At 36.7% G+C, this 20344-nt stretch overlaps 1 protein-coding gene across 2 annotated transcripts in view; it reads right to left on the reverse strand.

Moving 5' to 3' along the window:
* Positions 1-20344, reverse strand: part of CAPZA1 (capping actin protein of muscle Z-line subunit alpha 1) — a 48171-nt gene that overhangs the window by 18907 nt on the left and 8920 nt on the right. For both annotated transcript variants that reach the window (XM_089917971.1, XM_022584065.3), the window contains one exon: positions 5232-5295. In XM_089917971.1, coding sequence (XP_089774097.1) covers positions 5232-5295 — 64 coding nt within the window. The remainder of the gene's footprint in view (positions 1-5231; positions 5296-20344) is intronic.

Here is a 20344-nt window from a genome sequence, read left to right on the forward strand (position 1 = left end):
CTTTTTGTCTTGTTTGTAGTTTCCTTTGCTTTGCAAAAGCTTTTAAGTTTCATTAGGTCCCATTTGTTTATTTTTGTTTTTATTTCCATTACTCTAGGAGGTGGATCAAAAGAGATCTTGCTGTGATTTGTGTCAAAAAGTGTTCTTCCTAGGTTTCCTCTAAGAGTTTTACAGTTTCCAGTCTTACATTTAGGTCTCTAATCCATTTGGAGTTTATTTTTGTATATGGTGTTAGGGAGTGTTCTAATTTCATTCTTTTACATGTAGCTGTCCAGTTTTCCCAGCACCACTTACTGAAGAGACTGTCTTTTCTCCATTGTATATCCTTGCCTCCTCTGTCATAGATTAGTTGACCACAGGTGCGTGGGTTTATCTCTGGGCTTTCTATTCTGTTTCATTGATCTATATTTCTGTTTTTGTGCCAGTACCATGTTGTCTTGATTACTGTAGCTTTGCAGTATAGTCTGAAGTCAGGGAGTCTGATTCTTCTAGCTCCATTTTTTTCCCTCAAGACTGCCTTGGCTATTCAGGGTCTTTTGTGTCTCCATACAAATTTTAAGATTTTTTGTTCTAGTTCTGTAAAAAATGCCACTGGTAATTTGATAGGGATTGCATTGAATCTGTAGATTGTTTTGGGTAGTATAGCCATTTTCTCAATACGGATTCTTCCAATCCAAGAACATGGTATATCTCTCCATCTGTTTGTGTCATCTTTGATTTCTTTCATCAGTGTCTTATAGTTTTCTGAATACAGGTATTTTATCTCTTTAGGTAGGTTTATGCCTAGGTATTTTATTCTTTTTGTTGCAATGGTGAATGGGACTGTTTCCTTAATTTCTCTTTCTGATCTTTTGTTGTTAGTGTATAGGAATGCAAGAGATTTCTGTGCATTCATTTTGTATCCTGCAACTTTACCAAATTCATTGATTGGCTCTAGTAGTTTTCTGGTGGCATCTTTAGGATTCTCTATGTATAGTATCATGTCATCTGCAAACAGTGACAGTTTTACTTCTTCTTTTCCGATTTGTATTCCTTTTATTTCTTTTTCTTCTCTGATTGCCATGGCTAGGACTTCCAAAACTATGTTGAATAATAGTGGTGAGAGTGGACATCCTTGTCTTGTTCCTGATAGAGGAAATGCTTTCAGTTTTTCACCATTGAGAATGATGTTTGCTGTGGGTTTGTTGTATACGGACTTTATTATGTTGAGGTAGGTTCCCTCTATGCCCACTTTCTGGAGAGTTTTTATCATAAATGGGGGTTGAATTTTTTGTCAAAAGCTTTTTCTGTATCTATTGAAATGATCATATGGTTTTTATTCTTCAATTTGTTAATATGGTGTAACACACTGATTGATTTGCGTATATTGAAGAATCCTTGCATCCCTGGGATAAATCCCACTTGATCATGATGTATGATCTTTTTGATGTGTTGTTGGAATCTGTTTGCCAGTATTTTGTTGAGGATTTTTGCATCTATATTCACCAGTGATATTGGTCTGTAATTTTTTTTTGTAGTATCTTTGTCTATTTTGGCATCAGGGTGATGGTGGCCTCGTAGAATGAGTTTGGGAGTGTTCCTTCCTCTGCAATGTTTTGGAAGTTTGTGAAGGATGGGTGTTAGCTCTTCTCTAAATGTCTGATAGAATTCACCTGTGAAGCCATCTGGTCCTCGGCTTTTGTTTGTTGGAATATTTTAAATTAGTTTCAATTTCATTACTTGTGATTGGTCTGTTCATATTTTCTATTTCTTCCTCTTTCAGTCTTGGGAGGTTATAGCTTTCTAAGAATTTGTCCATTTCTTCAAGGTTGTCCATTTTATTGGCATAGAGTTGCTTGTAGTAGACCCTTAGGATGCTTTGTATTTCTGTGGTGTCTGTTGTAACTTCTTTTTATTTTTATTTTTAAAATTTATTTTATTTATTGATTTTTTTTTGGGGGGGCTGCGTTGGGTCTTCCTTGCTGTGCATGGACTTTCTCTAGTTGCGGTGCGCGGGGTCTACTCATTGCGGTAGCTTCTCTTGTTGCGGAGCACAGGCTCTAGGTGCATGGGCTTCAGTAGTTGTGGCTCACGGGCTGTAGAGCGCAGGCTCAGTAGTTGTGGCTCACGGGCTTAGTTGCTCCGCGGCATGTGGGATCTTCCTGGACCAGGGCTTGAACCCGTGTCCCCTGCATTGGCAGGCTGATTCTTAGCCACTGTGCCACCAGGGAAGCCCCTGTAACTTCTTTTTCATTTCTAATTTTATTGATTTGAGTCCTCTCCCTCTTTTTCTTGATGAGTCTGGCTAATGTTTAATCAATTTTGTTTATCTTCTCAGAGAACCAGCTTTTAGTTTTACTCATCTTTGCTATTGTTTTCTTTGTTTCTATTTCATTTATTTCTGATCTGATCTTTATGATTTCTTTCCTTCTACTAACTTTGGGCTTTGTTTCTTCTTCTTTCTCTCGTTCCTTTAGGTGTAGGGTTAGATTGTTTATTTGAGATTTTTCTTGTTTGTTGAGGTAGGCTTGTATTGCTATCAACTTCCCTCTTAGAACTGCTTTTGCTGTATCCCATAGGTTTTGGATCGTTGTGTTTTCGTTGTAATTTGTCTCTAGTTATTTTTTGATTTCCTCTTTGAGTTCCTCAGTGATCTCTTGGTTATTTAGTAACGTATTGTTTAGCCTCCATGTGTTTGTGTTTTTTACGTTTTTTTCCCTGTAATTGATTTCTAATCTCATATCATTGTGGTTGGAAAAGATGCTGGATATGATTTCAATTTTCTTAAATTTACCAAGGCTTGATTTGTGACCCAAGATGTGATCAGTCCTGGAGAATGTTCCGTGTGCACTGGAGAAGAGAGTGTAATCTGCTGTTTTTGGATGGAATGTCCTATAAATATCAATTAAATCTATCTGGTCTATTGTGTCATTTAAAGCTTCTGTTTCCTTATTAATTTTCTGTCTGGATGATCTGTCCATTGGTGTAAGTGAGGTGTTAAAGTCCCCCACTGTTACCGTGTTACTGTCAATTTCCTCTTTTATAGCTGTTAGCATTTGCCTTAGGTATTGAGGTGCTCCTATGTTGGGTGTATATATATTTATAATTGTTATATCTTCTTCTCAGATTGATCCCTTGATCATTACGCAGTGTCCTTCCTTGTCTCTTGTAACATTCTTTATTTTAAAGTCTATTTTATCTGATATGAGTATTGCTACTTCAGCTTTCTTTTGATTTCCATTTGCATGGAGTATCTTTTTCCATCCCCTCACATTCAGTCTGTATGTGTCCCTAGGTCTGAAGTGGGTCTCTTGTAGACAGCATATATATAGGTCTTGTTTTTGTATCCATTCAGCGAGCCTGTGTCTTTTGGCTGGAGCATTTAATCCATTCACGTTTAAAGTAATTACCAATATGTATGTTCCTATTACCATTTTCTTTATTGTTATCGGTTTGTTTTTGTAGGTCCTTTTCTTCTCTTGTGTTTCCCACTTAGAGAAGTTGATTTAGCATTTGTTGTAGAGCTGGTTTGGTGGTGCTGAATTCTCTTAGCTTTTGCTTGTCTGTAAAGCTTTTGATTTCTCCGTCAAATGTGAATGAGATCCTTGCTGGGCAGATTAATCTTGGTTGTAGGTTCTTCCCTTTCATCTCTTTAAATATATCATGCCACTCCCTTCTGGCTTGTAGAGTCTGTGCTGAGAAATCAGCTGTTAACCTTATGGGAGTTCCCTTGTATGCTATTTTTTGTTCTTCCCTTGTTGCTTTCAGTAATTTTTCTTTGTCTTTAATTTTTATCAATTTGATTACTATGTGTCTTGGCATGTTTCTCCTTGGGTTTATCCTGCCTGGAACTCTCTGCACTTCTTGGACTTGGGTGGCTATTTCCTTTCCCATGTTAGGGAAGTTTTCGACTATAATCTCTTCAAATATATTGTCAGGTCCTTTCTCTCTCTCTTCTCCTTCTGGGATCCCTATAATGCAAATGTTGTTGTGTTTAATGCTCTCCTGGAGGTGTCTTAGGCCGTCTTCATTTCTTTTCATTCTTTTTTCTGTTCTGCAGCAGTGAATTCCACCATTCTGTCTTCAGGTCACTTATCCGTTCTTCTGCTTCAGTTATTCTGCTATTGATTCCTTCTAGTGTAGTTTTCATTTCAGTTATTGTATTGTTCGTCTCTGTTTGTTTGTTCTTTAATTCTTCTAGGTCTTTGTTAAACATTTCTTGCATCTTCTTGATTTTTGTCCCCATTCTTTTTCCAAGGTCCTGGATCATCTTCACTATCATTATTCTAAATTCTTTTTCTGTAAGGTTGCCTATCTCCACTTCATTTAGTTGTTTTTCTGGGGTTTTATCTTGTTCCCTCATCTGGTACGAAGTCCTCTGCCCTTTCATTTTGTCTGTGTTTCTGTGAATGTGGTTTTCCTTCCACAGGCTGCAGAATTGTAGTCTATACGTTCTATTATATGATATTTTAAGCAGGTAACCTTCTAATGTAAAACTAGAATTTCAAAATAAATGTTTGCTAAAATAACCAAGATGCACAAAGATTATGATTTTACTTAAGGGGAACTTTAAGATGAATTAATTTATAACTTAAAATGGGATTATGATGATTGATATTAACGCAACGTTATAACACCTCATTTACATTTTTCATTCTGTAAGTTGTGTTAACATAGTAAATAGAATGGAAGATTGTAAATATATAGGAATAGTGGTTCCCAAGTTGGCTGTGACTCAGAATCACCTGGAGAACTTGATAAAACAGATTGCCCATTCTACCCCAGATCTAACGAATGAGAATCTTAAGAGGATAACATTGGAATCTGTATATTTAACAAGCTTCCCAGATACAGTCAGTTCAGCCCCAGCGGCTCTAGAAAATGTCCTATGCTATGGCACTTCCTGAGTAAAAGCACTGAAGAGATTTAAGCTATATTTTATAATGATATAAAACAATTAAACATTGTTTCTACATTTATCAGTATTAAATTACTTTAAATCTTTTCTCACATAAGATAGGTACCCTAATGTATGGGTTAAGAGCATGCTTTTGACTCAGACCTGGGTTTGAATCCTTGCTCTGATACTTACCAGCTGGGTGATATGGGCTAAATTATTTTAACCTTTTTGAATTTTGATTTCCTTAGCTATATCTATAATGTTGTAAGGATTAAAAGAGATAGCAAACTCAATAAGTGCTCGTATGTGATTAAGGAGGGTTTAAAATAACTAAGTACGAATCTTTACTCACCGTTGAACACTTCATTAAATTCCCCTGGGGGTGCGTGAGTGATGAATTTAGCAGCTATGCGTACCTAAACAGAAATAAAATTTTTAGTAAAAGAATTATGAAGAGTAGCATATAAGAGGGGAAGGAGAAGAGTAGCATATAAGAGAGGAAGGAATTAACAGATAACAAAATTTTTATCACATCCCTTGAAATATAATTTCCTGTTTAAACCTTACTGTTTAGGAGCCTTCAGATATTCTTTTCACAAAACATCTCAAAGTGTTTATTATCAGTACAGATTTGTTCTAATTTGGGGATATACATGCTGCTTTAATTTTGAATTTTTCTTTTTAAAAAGCTAAATAATCAATTTTTGGTCAATATATACTGCAGTCACAAAAAGAAAGCTATGATCCTATTTCATTTATGAACACCAGCAAAACTAAATAAAATATTAGCTAATTGGTATTATGCCAATTTGTGTTTATGGTGTTTATCCCAATGCAAGAATGATTCAATACTAATAAATCAATGTAACTTACAAATTAAAAGCAAACCTTGTGATCATGCTGGAAAAAAGACAAAATTCAACACCCATCCAAATATCATAAAACAACAAAACTACTAGTTTTTAGTATAATAAACCTCCTTAACTTTATAAAGGGTTATCTACTAAAATTTTACGGCTTATTCAATAATGATGAAACATGAGCAGTGTCACTAATTTTAAAAGCAAGACAAAGATGACTCCTGTCACCTAAACTATTCAGCACTGTACTAAAGGTCCTAAAAATGCCATGGAAAATATTTCTTTTGTTATTTATTCTGATTCCCTCCCCTGCCCACTACTGTCAATCTGTTTCTGGGCCTCTGATTAGAGATGGATGCTGAAATGTTATTATCTAACCTGCATAACTAATTTTTTCTCCTGTTTTACCTTTTTTGTCATTTTATGCCTTGTGTAGGGAGAATTCCTCAGCTCCATTTTTCAACTCACTAACATGCTCTTCAGCTGTGCCCATTTTGTTTTCAGACAATTATTTTAACTGTTCTATTTTTAATTTCCAAGACTTTTATTTCTTGTGTGTGCAATAATCTCTTCAGTCTCCTTGCTGTTATTAACTATACTTATTTTAAAGTCTTGTTTTATTGACTGCTTCTTAAGAATTTAGATATACTGTTTGTTGAGTTTGGTGCCTCTCTTTCATGGTACTGGTTTCCCACAAATGTTTGTTGCTCCTCTTTGAATTCAATTTAGTTTGCCTGTTCTGTTTACTTGTAGCTTGTCTCCTTGATTGTAGGGGAGGGAAAGAGTAGACTTGCTGCCGAGAATGTGTGAGCAGATTACCTTCTGAGTGAGCCTCCTAAGGCCACAGGCTCCCTGGGGCACTGCCCTGCCTCTCTGCTCCCAGTGCTCATTCTCATTGCTACATTCTGAGGACAAATACTATTCGTCTGCAGCTTAGCCCAAATGGGAATGAAAGGAGGAGCCAAGTGGTCCAGTAAGTTTAGAGAACAATTCCCCAACTAATCCACTCCAAGATTGTTCTGAGTTCTTCCCTTCTTGCTCCTTAAATAGATATCCTCCCATGACACTACTTAAACTATTACTAATTTACTTCTCTTCCCATTCCACTTTTTCATTTTAAAAGTTTTGGCATAAAAGGTAAGGTAAAACCATGTACTCAGTCTGCCATACAAATCAGTCTCTCATCTCTCATCAAGTAAAATACGAAATACAAAGAACATACAAACCTATATTGAAGAAAAAAAACAACTTGGAATATCATTTAGCTATATCTATATCTCTACATATGTAATAATGATGTTAGCAATGTTAACATGACTGACCTCAAATGGGTCTCTCAGTATAATTCTAACACACTATGAGAGAAAGGACACTAAAAATTACCTAATATCTGATGTGATGAGTATAAAGATGATCAACTCACTGATGAGGGGCAAAGAGGAACATGGTATATCTGACAATAAACTGAGCTCTACTTTCCAGATAGGCACCCTCTGTTGACTTCTTCCATTTCCTTCAAACAATTTTAAGTTCTTATTGACCCAGTCAAATTAAGGTTATCATCAAAGTCAAACCATTCTTAAGGGGGAAAAAAAAAGACTTTTAAGAATCTTTGGAAAATAAAGCTGGGATTGAGAAAAGAATTAGAAAAAGATGGAAATACTTTACAACTTTAGAATCCCTAGGTTTTTATGGAAGATCTTATGTGACTTTGATTCTAAAAAGAGTAAAAGAAAAGCTGCTCCATAGCCAAACTTATCTTTTCAGTCAAGAAAGGCCTACTGATTCATGGAACAAGGCAGAATGGAAACCCTGGATTCTAATTACTGGCTCTGTTGGTCCATTAACTAACTAGATTTGTGATTCTGGAAACACTGCTAACCTTTTTTGGTTCTGAGTTTCCTCATAATAATCCTACTCCTAAAAGAGATTAGGAGATCTGCAAAATTTCTTTGAGCTATAAAATTCTGTATGACTTCTTAAAACTTAGAAGACAAAACTTTTATGTGGATCATCAGGAAGCAAGTATGAGGAATCTATATCACAAACACCTTAGGATATTCTTATGCACATACAGTTTGAGAACCCTAATGTGACAGGGTAATTGTCACTAATATATTATTTTTCTGGGATGAAAACTGGTGGAGATTAAGAGGAAATATTCCATAAAGCTCTTAAATTAACTGAGCAACAAAAATAAAAAGAGGGGTTCTAATTAGGAAGTAAGAAATGCTGCTCAACTCATGAGAATTATATTACACAGGACTAATAGTTCCAATATGGATTTCCAACTGTGTATATCTGCTCTGGCATGTACACTTAATCATATTACTGTACTTGTCAACTGTTGGTGTCAATCACTTATTTAAGAAATTAGCAAACCTATTTTGAATAGCAAACCTATTTTTTTAGTCTATTTGTGGCAAGTCTGTTGAGCAGCTATGGTCTATCCCACTTTCTGTCAAGGTGCATGTCCCATAATCCTTACATAATTATGAAACTCCCCTCGGTCAAGCAAAATTAAGTGTGTGTAATTCAAAAATATATTCATATACTACCCCAAAAGCAATTTCCCTTAAAAGAAAAAAGCCACAGCCATATTTTACATACTACTTATTAACGTTTGAATGCATAAAAGTTACCAAATTGAAAGTTCAAGTTACTAATATTTATGAAACTATCCACAGATTTTCAAAAGTTATAAAATCTGATGGAATTTCCATAATTAAAAAACAGTCATTTGGATAATGGATGAAATGACTCTGCATGTAAAAAAGTAGCAGTTTGGGCTTCCCTGGTGGCGCAGTGGTTGAGAGTTCGCCTGCCGATGCAGGGGACACGGGTTCGTGCCCCGGTCTGGGAAGATCCCACATGCTGCGGAGTGGCTGGGTCCGTGAGCCATGGCCGCTGAGCCTGTGCGTCCGGAGCCTGTGCTCCGCAACGGGAGAGGCCACAACAGGGAGAGGCCACAACAGTGAGAGGCCCGCATACCGCAAAAAAAAAAAAAGTAGCAGTTCATCCATTCAGCAAACATTTACTGAGCAGCTAGGAAGAGAAGAGTCAGTAAATAAAGATTAAATACTGAATAAGACATTGTCACTATTCGCAAAGGATCTGTCACCTAGATAGTAATATAGAAAACATTAAAAGGCACAATGAGGCACAAAGGAAGGTGCAATCAACTCTACATATGTATATAAGGAGGGGTTGGGGTGACCTTCAAAGGCAGTGATGTTTGAGCTGGATTGGAGGATGAGTAGATACCAAGGACAGCATTCCCCTGGAGGGAACAATATGTACAAACTAAGACAACACAGCATAACAAACTGAATGGAGATATTTAAAAGATCTGCATAATGTAAAACAATGCTACTTTTTCTACTGATTCTTTCTGCATTTTCAAAAAAAAGGTTTTTTTAAAAAAAAACAAAACACTAACCATTTATGTTAATATGCAATAAATTTATCATTATATTAAAATGAATTGTTTTAAAAATCTGTAAGTTTTAATATCTAATATAATACATACAAGCCACATAAATAAAAACTCAATTTCTTGGAATTCCCTGGCAGTCCAGTGGTTAGGACTCCGTGCTTCCACTGCAGGGGGCACGGGTTCAATCCCTGGTCAGGGAACTAAGATCTCACATGCCACATGGTGCAGCCAAAAAAAAGAAAACAAAAAAGCTAACCAACCAACAAACAAAAACCAAAACTCAATTTCTATGAAAAAACTAAGTAGAAAAGATAAATGCACCTCTATATTCATTGAAGCATTATTTACAATAGCCAAGATATGGAAGTAACCTAGATGAATGGATAATGATGTGATGCGGTGTGTGTGTGTGTACACATATATATGCAATGGAACATTAACCATAAAAAAGAAGGAAAACTTGCCATTTGCAACAACATGAATGAACCTAGAGGGTATTATGCTAAGTGAAATAAGTCAGACAAAGAAAGACAAATACTATATAATTTCACTCATATGTGGAACCTAAAAAACAAATCAGAAAGAGTAACAGATACAGAGAACAAACAGGTGGTTGTCAGAAGGGAGGGGGTGGGGAGAGGAAAGAAATAGGTGAGGGAGATTAAGAGGTACAATTTCCAGTTGCAAAATAAATGAGTGACTGGTATGAAATGTACAGTGTGGGGAATATAATCAATAACTATTAAGGGTTATAGTTCATGCACAATCCTTATATGGTGACATACCATAACTAGATTTATTGTGGTAATCATTTTGAAATGTACAGAAATATCAAACCACTACACTGTATAACACGAACTAACATAGTGTTGTAGGTTAATTATACTTCAAAAACAAACTCATAGAAAAAGAATTCAGATTTGTGGTTACCAGAGACAGGGGTGGGGAAAGAGGGTCAAAAGGTACAAACTTCCAGTTATAAGATAAATAAGTACTAGGGATGTAATGTACAAAATGATAAATATAGTTAACACTGCTGTATTTTATATATGAAAGCTGTTGAGAGAGTAGGTCCTAAGAGTTCTCACCCTAAGCAAACTTTTTAAAACTATTTATTTACTTTTGGATCTATGAGATGATGGATGTTCACTAAACTTACCATGATAATCATTTCATGATGTATGTAAGTCAAATCATATGCTGTACACCTTAAACTTATCGTGCTGTATGTCAATTACATGTCAATAAAACTGGGGGAAAAAACAACCAGATTTCTAAGAGTGTAAATGGGTCCTGAAAGCGAAAGAGTTTGAGAAGTGTTCTATCTGTTAACATGGGTTGATATTTATCATGCTGTTGAGTGAAAAGGGCTGCAAAATGATGTATTCCTGTTTTTTTTTTAAGTATATATATTTACATATATGTATAGCTACTAACTTTTAACTGGGACTACCTCTGATAGTAGTATTACAAAAGATACTTTTCATCTATTTTTTGGCTTATCTCTATGTTCAAAAAGTTGTACAAGGAATATAAATTATTTGTATGAAAAAATTTTAAAAAAATTTTTAAAAAGCAGAAAAGGGGCATGCCAACATTCCCCATACAATAAATAAGTTTTAGAAAATTATCTGAGAATATCAAGAACCACAGAAATGTCCAATTAAAGAAACCAAAACATCTAGATTTTAAATGAAAGTGGGGAGATTTGAAGATATATACACTTGGCAAGGATGAAGTTCTAAATGAGCAGTTAAAAGAAATGTAGTTATCATTAGATGCCAACATGGGGTCCTAAAACACTGTCATGGTTGGACTTCCCTGGTGGCACAGTGGTTAAGAATCCGCCTGCCAATGCAGGGGACACAGGTTCGATCCCTGGTCCAGGAAGATCCCACATGCTGTGGAGCAACTAAGCCCCTGCACCACGACTACCAAGCCCACACGCCGCAACTACTGAAGCCCGTGCGCCTAAAGCCTGTGCTCTGCAACAAGAGAAGCCGCTGCAGGGAGAAGCCCGCGCATGGCGACAAAGATCCAACACAGCCAGAAATAAAAACAAACCAAAAAACACTGTCATGGTCAACAGTCCCCATGTTACCTTCTGAGAGTTAGTAAAAAAGATGGATTACAGTCGACCCTCTGTATTTATGGGTTCTGCATCCAAGGATCGAAGATATTCAGAGGAAAAAAAAATTCCATAAAGTTCCAAAAGTCAAAACTTGAATCTGCCATACACTAGCAACTATTTACATAGCATTTACATTGTATTAGGCATTACAAGTAACCTAGAGATGATTTAAAATATATGGCAGGGGCTTCCCTGGTGGCGCAGTGGTTGAGAGTCCGCCTGACGATGCAGGGGACGCGGGTTCGTGCCCCGGTCTGGGAAGATCCCACATGTCACGGAGCGGCTGGGCCCGTGAGCCATGGCCGCTGAGCCTGCGTGTCCGGAGCCTGTGCTCCGCAATGGGAGAGGCCACAACAGTGAGAGGCCCGCGTACCACCAAAAAAAAAAAAAAGAAAAAGAAAAAAATATATATGGCAGGATGTGCGTAAGTTATATGCAAATACTGTACCATTTTATGTAAGGGACTTGAGCATCCTCAGATTTTGACATCTTCGGGGATCCCTGAACCAATCCCCCTCCATGGGACGACCATACTTAGTATTAGATAAACATCTGACAGTCTTTGAAGACAGGCTTTGAAGTGTTAAGTTGATTTGTCACTATAATAATACCATAAAAATACATTGAAGGAATACCTGTAATAGAAATTGTAATGATATATTTATATAATCACTTTAAAATCTAAAGTGTGCTCCATGGTCTTTTACAATTTGGTTCACCGTCTCATTCTCCTACTGTTTAGCTCCTAGACCTATAGCTACACTCCCACCTCAGGGCTACTGCAATTTTTATTCCTTTTGCCAGAAATGCTCTTCTATCAGAGAGTTCACTTCCCTCTTCATTCAAGTTTCTGTTCAAATATCACCTACTAAAGTACCCTTCTCTGACTTCCATAAATTAGCTACTATACCCTCCACACCCTTCATAATTCTTGCCCCTTACGTGCTTTAAATTTCTTCAAGGAACTTGCCACCACTGAACATATACTTATTTTTACTGCTCAACACCTCCAAAAGAATTCCAAGAGCACAGAGCAGGGGTCTGCAAACTGCTGAAGTAAAGGGCCAGACAGTAAATATTTTACGGCTGTGTGGGCCACATGATCTCTGTCCCAACTGTAAACTAATGAGCATAATTGTGTTCCAGTAAGACTTTGTTTTTTAACTGAGATACAATTGACAAATAAAGTTATAAGATACTTAAAGTGTACGATGTGATGATTTTGATATACATACACTTATACAGTGTGAAAGGATTACCCTCATTGAGTTAATTAACACATTAGACACTGCAATTTGTATTTCATGTAATTTTCACATCATGAAATATTCTTCTTTTGATCTTTTTTCTAACCATTCAAAATATATTAGCTGTTAGGCCATATAAAAACAGGCAGTGGACCAGATCTGCCAACTCCTAGCATATAGCATAAGAACTTGTTATGTTTGTTCATTGCTGTATACCTAGGACTGAGACCTGGCACAAGCTAGGAATGTAAATGAATGAATACTATTTTATTGTTTACAAAACTCTTTCATAACCTCTCTTTTGATCTTAAAACAGCTTGTTAAAAATAGGCAGGGAAGAGACTATTATCCCTACTGTAAATGAAGGAACAGGTTCAGAAGTGCCTTGTCCAAGGTCACATACGTACAAAGGGGTGGCACTGAACTAGACAATCATCTGTACTATGCAGTACTAATAGGTATTAAAATTCAGGAGGATTATCTATAGTGTGGTCTGATGGATTTGGCCTAGCCCTTTTACACTTTTGTTTTTAAACCAGGAATTGAGACAAAGCTTTCCTTGTGAAAGCTGCAGTTGCCACAAAGTTGGGAGGGGTAAATCAAATGATAAATAATAACTTTAAAAGTCAAAATTTTATCATCCAGCTTCAAAACTGGGTCAAAACTAACAGGATGAAATTTAACAGAGGTAAACAAAATCACTGGCACAAGCAAAAGGGGAAAGAGAAATGGCTAAGCAGCTAGTGACTGCAAAAATATTTTTGCTGCAATACAAATGAGGGATGACACAGTAACAGTAATTTAGTCAATCATTCTCAAGATTGGGATGGGGAAAGAAAGGTGACAGCAGGTATATCCCATGGAGGGGAGGCATGTAGCCCCCCTCCTAATTGAGAATCACTGATATGGATGTTTTAGTTGAACAAAAACTTCACTCTGCTTAAAAAAAAAAAAGTCCCTATTGCATAAAGTAACAGGTTCATTGTACATAGCATTCATATGATAGTGTCTGCGGTAAAGGGTATAACTCCATATATACTTTAAAGGGGGAGTAACTCAAGCCTCATACACAATTCTACCCCTTCATATATTTAAATATTCCAAAAATGTTAATTTCATGGACTGCACTGTATTATGTTTCTAACCTAAATAGGGGCAATTTAAAGTCTATAAGTATCAATGAAAGATAAGTTTTCTTAGATTTCAGTTTCTTCCCATTTTTCTTATCCTCTTACCTCTCCAAAAAGGAAAATAAAGTAAAATACTCAATCCTTACAATATTCAAAATTTCATTTTTATATTACTAATATCTGTACTGAAGTTTAAAAATGAAACTGAGAACGTAATATATCCCATTGTTCCCTAGAAACTGCTTAATTTTGTAATTTTGTTAATTTTAGTAAGAAATTTTAGAAAATGTAGTCGAAAAATAAATTTACAAACTTTTTATAAAACTCAAATCTTTTTTTTTTTTTTGTCATGCAGCTGCACCACGCAGCTTGTGGGATCTTAGTTCCCTGACCAGGGATTGAACCCAGGACCTAGGCAATGAAAGCACCGAATCCTAACCGCTGGACCTCCGGGGAATTCCCTTAAATAATCTTTTAATAACAGACCCCACACATTTCAACATTATATCTATTCATAACTACCTTTTAAAATAGTTTCCTTAACAAAAGAATTTGACGTTGAATATTTAACAACTGCAGCTCTTTGTGAATGCTCGGTAGATAATTCCAGACAGGCAAGGAAGAAATCTTTCACTAGATAATATCCATATTCCAATTATCAGCAAGGCCCAGGTCAGTTTATACTGCCCAAATTTTGTATACTTCATGAGCCAAATCTCTGCCAGCAAGGTATCTATGAAAATCTTTATCTCCCTCATTAGTGTATTAAAGACTTCACTTCTGGGCCTTTACTCACACTGTCCTTGAGTTTGTGCCTCTCTCATCTTTGCCTGTCTAAATCACTCCTATTTTCCAAGGTTGGGGAATCTGTTTCTTTCAAAGATATATTCCCCATTACTTAAAGTCTCAAGAATCCTCTGTTACTTCTACCATACTTTGAACATTTATCATAGCACCTAAAATATAACTGCTGTTGACAATTAGTTCAATAGGTACCATCCTGTTCCCAAAGACTTAAGTTTTCTTTGGGCAAACTGCCTTGCTTTCTTTTTCTATCCTATACAGGGTCTAGCAAAGTAAACGGCACATAGGCAATTAGTAAATGTTTACAAAATCCCTTTTGAATAAAATGACACTAAGGAAGTGCGCTTAGCTTTTAAGATTATTATGAGGTACTATGGCAAAATGGAAAGATAAAGACTCTGGAGTTGGACAGACCTGGATTTGAATTTCAGTCTCTTAATCTCTTTGAATCACAGCCTCTCCCTAAAGTGGGATAGTATCTCTTCTTAGAATTGCTGTGAAGGTTAAATAAGATAATATATGTCAAGTCTTTGGCAAAATATTTAAAATATAATATGGAGGCTCAGTAAATGTCAGTTATTATTAAGCAGTCACAGCAAGATAATTGCTGCTTTAAATTATTAAACTGAACAAAGCCTTCAAATTATTGAGAAAATAATTCCTCTCTCCCAGAAGTTCTTTGGGTCCTAGTCACCTAATATTCTCCATCTTTACAGTCTTCATCAACTATAAATATCAACAACTTTTTTTGACCAAAAAAAGTTTTTCAAAGTGACTCTACTCTGCTTCCCTTTATTTTTTTTATTTTTTAAATATTTATTTATTTTGGCTGTGCCAGGTCTCAGCTGTGGCATGCGGGGTCTTTAGTTGCCATGCAGACTTCTTAGTTGCAGCATGCACGCAGGATCTAGCTCCTGACCGGGGATCGAACCTGGGCTCCCTGCATTGGGAGTGTAGAATCTTACCCACTGGACCACCAGGGAAGTCCCTCTGCTTCCCTTTAAATTGATAATACATCTTTTCAAAGTTTACTCATGTTTTCAACTAGGCTATACTTCAAAAAAATAGTTGTAAATTGTGCTTTCATAAATATTTATTTTACTTATTTTTATTCTACATCATTCCAGAAGTATTCAAGGATAAGCAGTTGCATTCCTCCTCCAGAAAGAGATAATACCTTATTCTTATCCTGGTAAGAAAGTTATATTTGCATGGAATTCAATGTTATTTTTTAAGACAGTTTTTCCTATTTGAAGATATTTAGGATGTTACTGCTGTTGTTATTATTATTATTATGTATTTTAAGACTATTTTTTCTAAGAGCAGTTTTAGGTTCACAACAACATTGAGAGGAACATACAGAAATTTCCCATATACTCTGTCCCCCCATGTGCACAGTCTCCATTATTAAAATCCCCACCAGAGCGGTACATTTGTTACAAATGATGAACTTACACTGACACATCTTTATCACCCAAAGCCCGTAACTTACATTAGGGTTCACTCTTTGTGGTGCACACTCTATGGATTTGGACAAATGTATGACATGTATCCACCATTACAGTACCATACAGAGTATTTTCACTGCCCTAAAAAACCTCTGTGCTTTGCCCATTCATCTCTCTCTCCCCCTAGGATGCTATTTGTTTGTTTGTTTGTTTTAAAATACATCTTGCCTCAATGTAGTTCATTTTTTTGGTCTGCTTCTAAGGCTTTCAGTGTATCAACAATAAACTGCCTGGGACAATAATTTAATAGATGGTTCCAAGCTGCTGACATGCATGTATTTCAGTATCAAACTAGCTCTAGAATTCCAGTTTCAGTGCCTTTATCAAACAAAATCCCTGCTGGCAGAGAGTTCCCAGAGGCTAGTGAGAATTTAATTTGGGGCTATAATTTCAGAAAAAAATACATTTTCAGTGATCTCCAAGGCCATATGGAATAAAAGGTTTTACTTAATAAACTTACTGTTAGCTATGTTTTTTTAAATTCCAAATAAGCTAAATATTATTTTCCCAGTTTAGACCTGGAGATATTATAAAGATTCAGAATGCAATTAGGGGACTTCCCTGGCGGTCCAGTGATTAAGACTCTGCACTCTCACTGCCAAGGGCCAGGGTTCAATCCCTGGTCAGGGAAACTAAGATCTTGCAAGCCGTGTGGCGTGGCCAAAAAAATAAATAAAATTTTAGATGTATATATTGATAGTTTATTTTGATTTATCATTATCAGTAAGGCCTAAGGTTTAAAAAGCATAGATATGTCTAAATTAGAATCAACATTATAAAAAAGATGGCGACACTTCCAAGTAATTTGTTTTATGTATACTCTTTTAAAAGCCATTTCAAGTATTTCTTAGAAACTGTTCTATTAGTAACCACTTGTAAGTTTTGTCAGATATAGACAAACAGGTAGTGAAGGCAGGCAAGTTTAAGTAGAGCAATTTCATTTTTAAAAAGTCTACCAATGCTAAGGAAAACAGCTTGAAGATTTATTAAAGTAACAATATAACACACTTGGAGTGCCAAAGACTTTCTCCTTGTCCAAACTTTAGTTAGGCTTCTCTGAGCCCTCTTCTCAGTTAGGTCTTTTATCTTGGCCCCATCCTGTCTATGGCCTGCCTAGCCCAGTCTTAGCAAGAATCCTGCTCTCAGTTTAAAGAGAATTCCCCCACTCTTGATATCTGATCAAGTTCCTTGTCCCCAACTTTTGATGTATAAGTCCTCGATCTTCTGTTAGCAAGAATCCTTCTACCCCTGATGTCTCCTGTTAGTAATTTTCCACCTACTGACCCGCTCACTTGCTTGTTGGCTATTCATGCCCAGCAGTCTTTGCTTATTTGGACCTGAACTCAATCTCTCTCCCCTAATACAAAAGTATTGAATAAAGTCTTCTTATCATTTTAACAAGTGTCAGATTAATCTTCTTTAACAGTAGTCAGCATTGTATTTTACGCTGTATAACAGTATATAAAAACATACTTAACCATAAAATTTACATTTAAGAACCAAAAAATAGCTCCTATTTTGTTTTTTAGTTATCTTTCCCAACCATTCCCTTTTAATTTACAACTTCTCTATGCAACGAGTTAGAAGGAAATCATTCCTCAGCCCTCACTCTGGACTATCCTAATATAATACATCCAAAATGTAGGTAAAAAGATTTCCAAGTATATATCTTTAGTGTTCATTTAGAAGTTCAAAGTGACAAAACCTTAAGTCAAAAAAAAAAAAGTACTGGCTCAATCTCAGTAAAGATAAAAAAGCTGTCTGATCTTAAATGCAAAACAGCATTGATATACATATGAAAGGAGGGAAAGGACCCTATTTGGCTTAATTAGAGGATTTACCTAAATGTCTAGATCAAGAACTGAGAAAATATAGAAGTCTGAGATATAGTGTTCTAATGGGTTAGAAAAAAGGACTAAAGTGAGTGAAAAGATCACAAAAGCGACTTGTTAAAATACACATTCTCACCCCCAATCCTAGGAGAGTGGGCAGATAGGTAAAAAGTTCCAAGCGGCCAGATACAATGAGTATTGTTTTGGAAATAATCAGGACCAAATTAAGAAATCAGGGGAAAATCCACCCAAACGCCTTGAGATTCACATGCCAGAAAGCAATGATGCAAATGCCAAGTCCAAACAGGCAGAGTTCAGCAGTGAGGGCCCATGCTGGCTTGGAAACAGATGCAGTGGAAGAAGCATTTTGCTTTTAAGATCTGGTGCATATCTGGCACGTTATGGTATTTCTAACTTAAAGGTATATCTTTTTACCAAATTTACTTTTTTTTTCCAAAATCATTGGGAGTCAGATCTGGTTTCACATGCCAGCTTTAGCACTTAATTACTTGGGTCTTAGTTTCTTCATCTGTGAGTATAATACCTGCTCATATACCTAGCACTACTTTAAGAATCCAATGAGGTAACATGAGACGGACTTAGACATAGCAGATACTTAACTTTCTTTCCCTAAGCAAATGCCTAGATGTTACTGAATCTTTGTGTTTACCAATTTGTTCATTCACTCAAAACAAAACAAACTATACTTTATCGGGTCCCAGGCACTGAGGTGAGCTGAGTACTAAAGATAAAGACAAAAAGGAGAATGGCAGGGACTTCCCTGGTAGTCCAGTGGGTAAGACCCTGAGCTCCCAATGCAGGGGGCCTGGGTCCGATCCCTGGTCGGGGGACTAGATCCCGCATGCCGCAACTAAGACCCGGCGCGGCCAAAAAAAATAAAATAAAATAAAAAAGGAGAATGGCAAAAGAAGCCAACAAATTCCCTTTTGCCTTAAGCCTTGGTTCTGAAGAACAGCTATACAATTAGAACCACCTGGGGAGCCTTAAAATTACTGATATCTGGGTTCCACCCACAGAGCTTCTGATGTAATAGACCTGGGGTAGAGCTTGGGCACCAGAATTTTTAAAAGCTTCCTAGGTTGATTCTCATGTGCTGCCAAGGTTGAAAGCCACTACCTTAAGCTAATACTGAGTGCAAATCTTCACAGTGGATACAAATAACATAAGACAAGCATACAGTCAGCATCCTGGCTTTTCAAATCTTTGTATACTTTACCACTGTTAGCAAAACAACTTATACAAACAATAGCCCTCAGTAAAGATGTGTCAATCATTTAAAAATAACTAATTCAAAGCACCAAAACTGCCAAATGAGTATTATAGACAATATACAACATGGAACTCTTAGGAAGGAGATGGATATGGGTTGGGCTGGTTAAAGACAACTACAGGGAAGGGGATCTAAGCTGGGCTCTACAAAGTGCTTTAAATAGTAGGGGGGGTGGGAGAAAGAGGGAGGGCATTACAAATAAGGGAACTGGTAAGAATAAAAAAAGGTAGGGAAAAAACAGTGTTTTGTAAGCAGACCAGTTTGGCAGAAACAGATTTGGAGATAATAAAAGCAAAAGGAAGAGTAAAATGAGTCAGATGGTAGTAGTTACGCTAACAACAATTCTGGTTTTATTCTGAAGGTAATGGAGAACTGCCAAAGCCTTCTGTGTGGGAAGTTCCATTAACAAAAATTTGGAAGTACTGGAGTCCTCAATATGGCTTCGCAAAACTTGGAAATTAGTCTGCCCTCTAAGAGTTAGTTAACTATGAAATTAAGAATACTATCCAACATATATACACTACCAAACGTAAAATAGACAGCTAGTGGGAAGCAGCGGCATAGCACAGGGAGATTAGCTCGGTGCTTTGTGACCACCTAGAGGGGTGGGATAGGGAGGGTGGGAGGGAAGGAGATGCAAGAGGGAAGAGATATGGGAACATATGTATATGTATAACTGATTCACTTTGTTATGAAGCAGAAACTAACACACCATTGTAAAGCAATTATACTCCAATAAAGATGTTAAAAAAAAATACTATCCAAGCAAGATTCATTCACTCATTCGACAAATATCTGAAGGCCTACTATGAAGGCACTGTTTTAGGCAATGGTGATTCAACAGTATATGGTCCTTACAGAGCTTACATCATAGTGGGTAGAGAGACAACAGATAAGATTTTTTAAATATTTATTTTATTTATGATCATTTATTTTTGGCTGCATTGGGTCTTTGTTGCTGTGCACGGGCTTTCTCTAATTGTGGCGAGCAGGGGCTACCCTTCATTGGGGTGCACGGGCTTCTCGTTGTGGTGGCTTCTCGTGTTGCAGAGCACAGGCTCTAGGCGCGCAGGCTTCAGTAGTTGTGGCATGTGGGCTCAGTAGTTGTGGCTCGCAGGTTCTAGAGAGCAGGCTCAGTAGCTGTGATGCATGGGCTTAGTTACTCCACGGCATGTGGGATCTTCCCGGACCAGGGCTCGAACCCGTGTCCCCTGCATTGGCAGGTG

Source organism: Delphinapterus leucas, chromosome 1 (assembly GCF_059928025.1).
Source record: "Delphinapterus leucas isolate spDelLeu-1000000601 "Yukka" chromosome 1, BTC_Dleu_Yukka2, whole genome shotgun sequence".
In the NCBI taxonomy this organism is placed as follows: Eukaryota; Metazoa; Chordata; class Mammalia; order Artiodactyla; family Monodontidae; genus Delphinapterus; species Delphinapterus leucas.